The 12,254-nt window shown below is 36.2% G+C and overlaps 1 protein-coding gene across 1 annotated transcript in view; it reads right to left on the bottom strand.

Moving 5' to 3' along the window:
* The window catches only part of pappaa (pregnancy-associated plasma protein A, pappalysin 1a), a 273,947-nt gene that overhangs the window by 202,813 nt on the left and 58,880 nt on the right, over nucleotides 1–12,254 (bottom strand). Inside the window, exons 3-5 of the mRNA XM_062031011.1 lie at nucleotides 2,569–2,714; nucleotides 975–1,268; nucleotides 692–884 (exon numbers count right to left, since the gene is read on the bottom strand). Of these exons, the coding sequence (XP_061886995.1) occupies nucleotides 692–884; nucleotides 975–1,268; nucleotides 2,569–2,714 (633 nt within the window). The remainder of the gene's footprint in view (nucleotides 1–691; nucleotides 885–974; nucleotides 1,269–2,568; nucleotides 2,715–12,254) is intronic.

The raw sequence follows: 12,254 nt of genomic DNA, 5'->3' as shown, positions 1-12,254 counted from the left end.
AAATCTAAAGACAAATATGTATAAAAAAAAAAAAAAAACATACAGTACAGGCCAAAAGTTTGGACACACCTTCTCATTCAAAGTGTTTTCTTTATTTTCATGACTATTTACATTGTAGATTGTCACTGAAGGCATCAAAACTATGAATGAACACAAGTGGAGTTATGTACTTAACAAAAAAAGGTGAAATAACTGAAAACATGTTTTATATTCTAGTTTCTTCAAAATAGCCACCCGTTGCTCTGATTCCTTTTCCGCACACTCTTGGCATTCTCTCGATGAGCTTCAAGAGGTAGTCACCTGAAATTGTTTTCACTTCACAGGTGTGCTTGAAGCTCACCGAGAGAATGCCAAGAGTGTGCAAAGCAGTAATCAGAGCAAAGGGTGGCTATTTTATTTATAAAACATATTTTCAGTTATTTCACCTGTTTTTGTTAAGTACATAGTTTTGAAACCTTCAGTGACAATCTACGATGTAAATAGTCATGAAAATAAAGAAAACGCATTGAATAAGGAGAAGGTGTGTCCAAACTTTTGGCCTGTACTGTACAAAAAAAAAATAGTCTAAAAAAATATGTTTCATATTTATTTCAAATATTTCAAAAAAATTAAATTTGATGGCAAAAATGTGATGTTTTTTTTCCATTTTCTTTTTTACAAAAGGCGCATGTGCCTATCCAGGTCATTTCACCTGTCGTAAAATTGTCCTGAAATGGGTGGAAACCATTCCAAAGTGAAGGAGTTGTGATGTTGCTCCACCACCTGCGGGGGAATGGGCACCGGAGGAGGTTTGGAATTAGGTTGCCAAGTCTGGTAGACCAGGTCCAGGTAGCAGTGCATCCTAGCCACTTGGTTCAGGGTAAAGGAGTCGGTGCAGGAATCATCTGTAGGGAGACACAAAAAAAACAAGTTAATGCGTGATTACTGTGACTTTTTTTTACAATGAATACAGACCACAAGAGTACGTCCCTCACCTGCATAACTCATGTAGTTGTTGAAAGGCGTGTTAGTGAAATGCGGAGAGCCGCAGGTCTCGTTGCCGGGTTCTGGATCGTGGCATTCTTTGAACTTGGGCGTGGGATTAGTGTCCGCACAAAGATCTCCGGTCTCCATTGAGGGCTCCGTCTCCAAACACGGATCGTTACACGATTCGATCTCCGAGATCCCTCGAAAAACGTGGTAGAGTCCGAGACTGTGACCGATCTCGTGCACCATGGTGTGGGTGTGGCCGGGTGTACCGTAGAAGGACGGGTTCAGCACGATTCCACCTGAAAAGGGGAGTCAATATATATACAGTTGTGCTCATAAGTTTATATACCCTGGGAGAATTTATGATTTCTTGGCCATTCTTCAGAGAATATGAATGATAACACAAAAACCTTTCTTCCACTCATGCTTAATGGTTGTGTGAAGCTATTTATTGGCAAACAACTGTGTTTACTCTTTTTAAATCAAAATGACAAAAGAAAGTACCCAAATGACCCTGATCAAAAGTTGACATACCCCAGTGACTTTGATCTGATAACATGCACAAAAGTTGACACAAACAGGTTTCAATGGCTAATCAAGGTGCCAATCCTCACCTGTGACCTGTTTGTTTGTAATTAATGCGTGTGTATAAAAGGTCAGTGAGTTTCTGGGCTTCTGACAGACCATTGCATCTTTCATCTAGTGCTGCACAGATGTTTCTGGATTCTGAGTCATGCGGAAGGCAAAATAGTTGCCAAAGGATCAGCGAGAAAAGGTAATTGAACTGCATAAAACAGGAAAGGGGTATAAAAAGCTATCCAAGGAATTGAGAATGCCAATCAGCAGTGTTCACAGGAAAATTGTTCAATATGCAAAGAAAAATCCACAAATAACTCCAGCTGAAATACAGGACTCTCTGAAATATTGTGGTGTGGCTGTTTCAAGATGCACAATAAGGAGGCACTTGAAGAAAAATGGGCTGCATGGTCGAGTCGCCAGAAGAAAGACATTTCTGCGCAAATGTCACAAAGTATCCCGCTTACATTACGCCAAACAGCACAGAGACAAGCCTCAAAACTTCTGGAACAAAGTAATTCGGAGTGATGAGACCAAAATTGAACTTGTTGGCCACTCGACCATGCAGCCCATTTTTCTTCAAGTGCCTCCTTATTGTGCATCTTGACTGCACGACTGTATATAAAAACCGTATGTTGCAATATAATTTCCTTCAAGGAACCAGCACTCATGCAGCCCCAAATCATGATGCTACCACCACAATACAAAACTATGTTGCTACTCACATGATACCAGCTATTTTGACTACAACAACTGTGTGCTAAGTCATTGTCAGTGTATAGTAAGTCCCTACAATCTTTACGCAAACTACTCTAAAGTGTATCCAAGTTCACTTTCTATAGTAATATCCTTTGAGAAGATCAATAAGAAGCGAATGCATTATTCATGGACCACCTGGGCTTCATTATAATCTTGATAAAGACAAGACGCTGCTTGGGGCGCCAACTGTAATTACTCCAAATCAACAGTGGAGGCAAGCGTGAATATTTTGCATCATCATCATGCACGCCGTGTCTTCTGTACCTAAATGCGTGAGGGCTTCTTTGTCCCACGGCCAAGTGGCAACTCCCGCTAGATCTTCATCAGAGGAGTTGGCAAAGAAGACGTTCAGGTGAGTGGAGCCGTCCAAGCGCAGGATCTCTTTCAGCTCCTTCACGTCCAGATAGGCTCTGGAAAAAATAAAAATAAAAAGAGGTGTGTTAATACTTAACACATTTAATGTGAATATGTTCTTGGTGAGAAGGAATAACAGTCTTGTTCACAAAACAAAAGTTGAAAAATGAAGAGAAAAGTCACAGATTACAAGAAAAATGCATCATTTGTTCAAGAATGAAACCGGGAAATACCTGGAAAAAGTTGGAATATTTACCAAAATAAAAGACATAACAGGCCAAAAAGAATGTTAGAATTGTATCAGAAAAAAAAACCTTTATAAATGTTATGTATCAGCACTTTACTGTTAGGATAAAACAAGTAGCTGTCAGGACACGGTTTTCGCAGCTTACTGCGGGGTCGTTCTCCCAGGAAGGTAAACGGACGACTCCGGACAGGACTTGCAGGTAGGAACATGATTTAATTTTAAGAAACACTCAACAAGGTACATAACAGAAAACAACCCGAAGGCAAGCGTGCCTATCGCACACGGAAGCTAAGGCAAAAACCTAGGACATGAAACTATAGAAATGAATCTCACAAAACTGTGGCATGAAACAAACACAAAACTTTGGCATGAAACAACTAGCATTAACTACGGCATAGAACAAACACGAAACTGTGGCATGAAACCAATATGAAACTGTGGCATGAAACAACTAAGACTTACGTAGTCCAGGCATGAGGCAAACAACTAATGATGCCAGGACGACTGACTGGCAAAGGCAGGCTTAAATAGTCCTCTGATTAGAAGCAGGTGTGCGTCCCGAACACCAGAGGCAGGTGAAAATCATAAGTAGCCATGGTAACTAAAACAAACTCAGGTGTCAAACAGGAACTAAAAGAGTCCAAAACTAACAGAACATTACAAAAACATGACATGACGGATCATGACAGTAGCAATATCAGGACCATAAGTCATAATTCAAAATGTACCTTGACAAAGTTGTAATTTAACTTAATGCGAGCTGTGGCATCATGGGGGAAAAGGCATAATTTACCAAGAATGCCAGCGAAATATTCCAAGTAAAAAGTTGGGATTTTTGATGATGGTATCATAAGTAATATTACAATAACAAAGTATGATTATTACAGGAATTAAATGGAAATGTTTTTCGACAAAACTCGTAATATCGTGGGAATATTTAAGCCAGGTGTGGGATCATTGTTACGTACACGTCAGTAGTAGTTGCCATTGTAGTTTTGTATTTTCTCTTGTTAAGCTTACATGTTCCATGCACAGTTTCCCTTGTGCTATTCTGTGCACTCCATTGCTGCACTCTGTTTGAGTTTTTTGTACTTTTTTTTCATGCACAATGTTCCCAGTGCTTATTGGTGCATTTCCCTGCTGCACTGTATTTGTGTTTTTGAACATTTGGACATTAAATACACTCCCACCCGCACCCTGTCTGCTGAGTCCTGCATTTTGGGGTCACGATCTCCACTACAAAGAGTGTACGCAACAAAAAGGCTTTTTTTTTTTTTTTTTTGAAAAAAAAAAAGACTTTATTTGACATTTCCAAATAATAAAGAAGTTACAAAAAAATTGCACTTCAAGAAAAAAAAACAAGATATAGAATCTGGGATTGTTGTGTGCTTTGAGTTACGTCATTATTCTTGTAAAATATCATTTTATTCTCTCTTAATAATATTTTTTAAAAAGTCATACTTTTATGGGAATATTAAAAATATAAAAAAGTAATTATTCAAAAAATCTATTTTAGCTAGACTCAAACGTTTCATTTACATTAAGTTTTTTTTAATCTAATGACTGAAATTCCAAATTTTTCAGCCTTCTTCTCAAAATTTGACATTACAATATTCTGATCATATTCTCATAATGTAACAATTCTATGCTAGCAACATTAAAGGTTAACTTTCAACACTTAAGATGTTTTTCTTGCTAAATGTGCTTTTTCCAGTCCTAAAAAAAATCATTTGTTTTCAACAATCAGAGCATAAACAAAATTAAAGCTGCATCGTTGGATAACGATAACGATAATCGAGATGGCCGATTCCCTGTTTGTTTTCAAATATGGGTTCTTGACACTTTAACGTGTGTCTTGTCATGATAGACGTCGCCAACGATTTTTGTGAAGATACGTGAAATTGGTGTCAGGGGCTGATTTTTTTTTCTACTTTTCAAGGGGGCGCTATAGAGACATTTTTGACATTTTGAGTTTGGGACCCCAAAAATATCATTTTTTGCTAGACCAGACGCGCTTGCAAAAATGAGTGAGTTTTTGTGCATGTTAATTTTCTTTAAAATGCCATAGAAGTGGGAGAATAATTATAAACGACGCAATTCCAACAGGGCCTCTATCAAACTTATAGGCTATTCAGGTCAGTTTATATTTAGACAAAGAAATCTGAAATATTTTAAAAGCCTCAGAATTTTACCATGACTAAAAGTCAGAATTTTAGAACATTTGAGCTGTGACGTTAAGTACTCATGTCAAAATATTCCCAGAATGTTTTGAAAATTGTAATATTACATGAAAATTTGTAACGTTTCACGATAAAAGTCGAAATTTTAACAGAAGTAATCAGTTGACAAGAAGAAGAAAAAAATCCTAGAAAAAAGTTAAAATTTGTTCAATTAAAGTCCTGCTATTGTGAGGAAAAACACATACATTTGTAAGAATAAATTTGTAACACTACAGAAAAAAGTTGTAATAATCGAAGAAACTATGCAATTGTATGTTGATGTATGATTTCACGAGAATAACATAGTTAAGAGAAGTCATCATTTTAAATAAATATATATTTATTTAATTACCAAGAACAAAGTTGCAATGGACCAAAAATGGGTAATTTCAGAGGGAAAGTGCATGGTTTTACTAAAATATTAAAACCATACAAAAAAGAAACATTATACGCAAAAAAATACTTAAAATACTTAAAATAAACCAAGTTGGATAACGATAACAATAACGGGAACAATTTTTGTAAATGTACGTGAAATTGGTGTCAGGGGCTGATTTTTTTTCTACTTTTCAAGGGGGCGCTATAGAGTCATTTTTGACATTTTGGGTTTGAGACCCCAAAAATATAATTTTTTTGCCAGACCGGACGCGCTTGCAAAAATGTGTGAGTTTTTGTGCGTGTTAATTTTCTTTAAAATGCGATACAAGTGGGAGAATAATTATAAACGACGCAATTCCAACAGGGCTTGTATCAAAATTGTGCGCTATTCAGGTCAGTTTATATTTAGACAAAGAAATCTGAAATATTTTAAAAGTCTAAAAGTCCGAATTTTATAAAATTTGAGCTGTGACGTTAAGTACTCAGGTCGAAATATGTTTTGAAAATTGTAATATTACATGGAAAATGTGTAACGTTTCACGATAAAAAGTCAGAATTTTAACAGAAGTAATCAGTTGACAAGAAAAAAAAAATTCCTAGAAAAAAGTAAAAATGTGTCCAATTAAAGTTCTGCTATTGTAAGAAAAAGACATACATTTGTAAGAATAAAGCTTTAACACTACAGAAAAAAGTTGTAATAATCGAAGAAACTATGCAATTGTATGTTGATGTATGATTTCACGAGAATAACATTGTTAGGAGAAGTCATTATTTGAAAAAATATATATTTATTTAATTACCAAGAACAAAGTTGCAATGGACCAAAAATGGGTAATTTCAGGGGGAAAGTGCATAGTTTCACTAAAATATTAAAACCAAACAAAAAAAACATTATACGCAAAGAAATACTTAAAAAACTTCAAATAAACCAAGTTGGATAACGATAACGATAATCGAGATGGCTTACTTCCTGTTTGTTTTCAAATATGGGTTTTTGAGACGTACGTCTTGTCATGATAGATGTCGCCAACGATTTTTGTGAAGATACGTAAAATTGGTGTCAGAGGCTGTTTTTTTTTCTACTTTTCAAGGGGGCGCTAGACCAGATGCGCTTGCAAAAATTAGTGAGTTTTTGTGCGTATTTTAAAAGCCTCAGAATTTTACAACGACTAAAAGTCAGAAATTTAGAACATTTTAGCTGTGACGTTAAGTACTCATGTCGAAATATTCCCAGAATGTTTTGAAAATTGTAATATTACATGGAAAATGTGTAACGTTTCACGATAAAAAGTCGGAATTTTAACAGAAGTAATCAGTTGACAAAAAAAAAAAAATCCTAGAAAAAAGTAAAAATGTGCCCAATTAAAGTTCTGCTATTGTAAGAAAAAGACATACATTTGTAAGAATAAAGCTGTAACACTACAGAAACAAGTTGTAATGATCGAAGAAACTATGCAATTGTATGTTGATGTATGATTTCCAGAGAATAACATTGTTAGGAGAAGTCATCATTTGAAATAAATATGTATTTATTTAATACCAAGAACAAAGTTGCAATGGACCAAAAATGTGTAATTTTAGGGAGAAAGCGCATAGTTTTACTAAAATATTAAAACCATACAAAAAAAAAGACATTATACGCAAAAAAATACAAAATACTTCAAATAAACCAAGTTGGATAACGATAATGATAATCGAGATGGCCTACTTCCTGTTTGTTTTCAAATATGGGTTTTTGAGATGTGCGTCTTGTCATGATAGACGATTTTTGTGAAGGTACGTGAAATTGGTGTCAGGGGCTGATTTTTGTTCGACTTTTCAAGGGGGCGCTACAGGGACATTTTTGACATTTTGGGTTTGGGACCCCAAAAATATCCTTTTTTTGCCAGACCGGACGCGCTTGCAAAAATGTGTGGATTTTCCTGCGTGTTAATTTTCTTTAAAATGCGATAGAAGTGGGGAGAATAATGATAAACGACGCAATTCCAACTCGGGCCCTAATTAAAAATATTATCTCAAGTAGACAGGGGTGTTGGATCCTGGGTAGCTTGAGCAACAAACAGTTTGCATGACTAACTGCTGTTAAAGGATGCCGTTCGTAATGGGAATTAATCCGAACACGGCAATGAAATTTCAATTTGAAGCCACTCAATTCATTTGTCATCATTGCTTTTAAATCCTTGCTATTGCACCCTTGTGTAATGGAGAGGAAATTGAACCATGTTGAGGCTGTTGTCTAGGAAGTGCCAGCGGCTAATAAACAGTAACCCAAAATGCAAGCGCGGGCCTTCATTTCCCTTGTTTGTAGCGGCGCTGATAGCCAAGCCGCAATGCCTTGTGAACATCATGGCGACACATGTTTTATGTTGGGAAGACAAGCGGTTCAATAAAACATTTTGCTGCTATTATTCCGTTTGATTGCGATCATCTCCTGAAGCGTTCGGTTTCCAACAAGCCATCAATTGCGAGCGTGTACCCGAGCATTGTCTTCGAGTGTGTGGCCGAGCGCTGATGGCCGAAAGGTGGCAGTGCTAAGTGTACCATCATTCATGTAGTCAGACTGTCATTACTTTTATGAACAAATTAAAGCCTGGCCGGTGGCCCTGGCACACTGTATCAGCCAGAGCAGCCATCTTTTCAAAGTGTCAATAATGCGATGCATCTGCTCTGGCTCTATTTTTTTACAGGCTGCAGAACGGACAACATTTTCTGTTGTGTTATTAACAGAAGCTATACTCTTCCACGCCCTTCAATCATAATATTTAGACGTTTATAGTTTAGACCAGTGTTTTTCAGTCTGGTATGCCATGGGAGAGTATGTAATTTCACCTAATTGGGTTAAACATATTTTTTGCAAACCACTAATTATAATCCGCAAATGTGCCGATGTTGAGTGTCTGTGCTGGTTAGAGCTCGGTAGAGTAACCGTGTAATACTCCTCCATATCAGTAGGTGGCAGCAGGTAGCTAATTGCTTTGTAGATCACAATGTGCAGACGACAGCAGAAGGCATTGTGCCGGTAAAAAAGGTATCTAATGCTTAAACCATAAATAAACAAAAGGCATTGAAGCTTAGTGATGGCTATGCAAAACTAAACTAAAACTGAACTGGCTGCAAAGTAAACAAAAACAGAATGCTGGACGACAGCAAAGACTTACAGCGTGCGGAGCAGACGGCGTCCACAAAGTACATCCGTACATAACATGACAACACCAAAAATAGGAGTGCAAGACAAGAACTAAAACACTACACACAGGAGAACACCCATCCATCCACCCATTCATCCATCCATTTTCTACCACTTGTCCCGTTCGGGGTGGCGGGGGTTGCAGAGTCTATTTCAGCTGCATTCGGGCGGAAGGCGGGGTACACCCTGGACAAGTCGCCACCTCATCGCAGGGCCAACACAGCTAGACAGACATCATTCACACTCACATTCACACACCAGGGCCAATTTAGTGTTGCCAATCAACCTATCCCCAGGTGCATGTTTTTGGAGGTGGGAGGAAGCCGGAGTACCCGGGGGGAACCCACGCATTCATGGGGAGGACATGCAAACTCCACACAGAAAGATTCCAAGCGCAGGATCGAACCCAGGACTTTTGTATTGTGAGGCAGACGGTTTGTCGTGATCACAATACGCAGACGACAGCAGAAGGCATTGTGCCGGTAAAAAACAAAAAATAAACAAAAGGCATTGAAGCTTAGGGATGGCTATGCAAAACTAAACAAAAACTGAACTGGCTGCAAGGTAAACAAAAACAGAATGCTGGACGACAGCAAAGACTTACTGTGTGTGGAGCAGACGGCGTCCACAAAGTACATCCGTACATAACATGAAAATCAACACCAAAAATAGATGTGTAAGACAAGAACTAAAACACTACACACAGGAGAACACCAAAAACCTCAAAATAATACACGGCGTGATGTGACAGGTGGTGACAGTACACCTACTTTGAGACAAGAGCTATAGTGATGCTTGCTTTGTCATGGTTTGAATTCATATCCAACAATTGCAAGAACGACTTTTTACTGTCAATATCGGCAACTGAGTTTCATTATTTTAATGTTTTCTGCTGGTGGTGTGCCTCGGGATTTTTTTCAATGAAAAAAATGTGCTTCGGCTCAGAAAAGGTTGAAAAACACTGGTTAGACTGTCAAAGATGGCAAATAAAGACATAATATTCCCCAAAATATATTAGAATTGTACAAGGAAATGATACGAGCTCACCCTTAGAATGTTGTACAATTATGAAAATCGGAATCAGAATAGTACACAAATAAAATTGTTTAACAAAAGTTATAAAAATGTGGCAAAAAGTCCTAATTCCATAATAAAAGTTTATTTTATGGGAATACAGGTGTAATTTGCATGTAATATTGTACGTAATTTACAAAAGGACTTACAAAAGAATACAGTTAAACAAAAACATGACATTTTACATCAAAAATACATTTACAAAGGGAAAATGTAATGTCACAAAGAAAAAATATTTTTATTTATTTATATATATATATATATTTTTTAAATTATTAACAAAATGTTTATGAATTTTATGAAAATAAAGTAAACCTTTTTATCATATTAAATTGCTAGATCACAGTATAACAATAAAAAGTCTTATATTGAAGGTAAAAGTCAGAATTACATGAGGATAAAGGCATAACATGACAAGGAAACAGTAATGATTATATTATGAGGAAAATTGTGATTTTACAAAAATAAATAATTTTCAGGAAATATATGCGAAAAACATGTTTTATAAGGACAACAATTAATTTGGGGAATTTCACTTGAAAACTGTTTTCTCCAATTAAATAGAATTAGATATTACTATTGTCAGAATTTTACAGAAATAACTTTGCCAACCGAAAGTTAAAAAAAAGCATTCTTAATTTCAAGACCAGAGTCTGAACTTCAGATGAATAAGGGCATTATTTGACTAGCAAAATGAGGTAACTGTATGAGAATAACATTGTTGTATTAGAAAATATTTGTAATTTTACAAAGTGAATACATGTATGTTAAAATGTTTTGCGGAAAAAAATCATTATGTGAAGAAAAAAATTACGAACAAAATGTAGTTTTTGGGGCAGCACAGTGGTACAGGGGTTAGTACGTGTGCCTCACAATACGAATGTCCTGAGTTCAATCCCGGACAGGCGGTATAAGATTGATGGATGGATGGATGGATGGACGGATGGATGGATGGATGGATGGACGGACGGATGGATGGATGGATTTTTTTTTATATATAAAGCGGAAGAAAATGAATGAATGCAAAGTAAAAAAAAATCTTTTTACGAATTGAATAAGCTAGAACTTTACATAGATAAAATTGCAAATCCTAATTGCAGGAATCAGAATATTTAGGTGAAAAAGAGCATAATTTGACATGCAAAAGTATGTAACTTTATGAGAATACATTTTTACATTAGGGTATATTTGTAATTTTAAAAAGTAAATAGTGTTTATGTTCAAAAGGTTTACGAAAACAAATTTCAACATAAGAAAAATTTGACGAGAAAAATAAAATGCTCATCCAAATTATTTCATATAAGCCTCAGAATATTTTTTTGTGCATTCAATTGTTAAAAGAAATATATTAATATTTTGAAATGTAATTTTTTTCCTGAATTGTATTATCAAGTGGAAATTTGAGAAATATGTCGTTAAAAAGTCATAACATTTCCACAAAGTCTCTTTTATAGGAAGACAATGGCTTAAAAGTGCAATGTCATAAAATCATTGGTTTCCCATTGATTGGAAGCCAAAGGTATTTTTTTTCAAAGAAATAAGCTATGATGTTTTTTAAAAATTGATGTGGAAAAAAAACAACAATCAAAGCGAGCCCAGATTGTGAGAGGAAACCAACTTCTGGGCAAACGGTTCCAAGCCTCTGGTTAAATGTGGACTAAGTGGTCACAATAATGCAGCATAATCTCCCACTGGCTTTTTGTGAATGGCTGCTTGTGTTTGTCCATTTACACATCATATGTCTGCGGTTCAGTATTGGAATAATATTATTTGGGGAAAAAAACGTGGTGGATTATGATGTAATTCTGTGTTAAATAACAATATATTGGAAGATTGAATCGTTAAAACCTGACAAATGTGTTCATTACTTGCACTTACTGTTTGGTCTGTGCTGTTAATTCTTATTTCAGTCTTTATACCACAACACTCCCAGTATCATTTCTTCCATCCGTTGCTCTAAAAATGCAATCCCAGACATGCCAGCGTACTTTTGAGTGAATCGTTCCAAAAGCAAGTGTCTGCATAAGATATTAAAATCCAAATGTGAAACCAAGCTGACTGGCGGCGTATGGTCAATGTCACCTAGAGGAAGCAATTTAAAAGTGGCTAACAGCAGTGTTTGGCAGCGTTATTTTACAGGATATACGCCCGTGAGAAAATTGTCCCTCCTGGCATTGCAGTTAAGGTATTAAGTAGCCAGAGACATTTCATAAATAAACTTCATATTAAGTTCTGATGGACAACTCTGACTGTATCGCCAGCTGAACTGAAATAGACATGCAAATATTTACTCACTTTGAGAATTTTACGGGAATAAAGTCGCGATTTTATTGAAATGTAACACAACTCTGTGTGCAAACACAAAATAAACCCACAAGAAAAAAGTCCAAACACGACAAATAAGAATGCATAATCACCTTAAGATGACATTTTTTTCAAGATACGCATTGATGCAGTCTTCTACATACATGGAACTTTTCCAAAAATGTCT

Source organism: Entelurus aequoreus, linkage group LG21 (genome assembly GCF_033978785.1).
Source record: "Entelurus aequoreus isolate RoL-2023_Sb linkage group LG21, RoL_Eaeq_v1.1, whole genome shotgun sequence".
Taxonomy (NCBI): Eukaryota; Metazoa; Chordata; class Actinopteri; order Syngnathiformes; family Syngnathidae; genus Entelurus; species Entelurus aequoreus.
The sequence above is the reverse complement of the archived record's forward strand: the minus strand, read 5'-3'. Positions and strand labels throughout refer to the sequence as shown.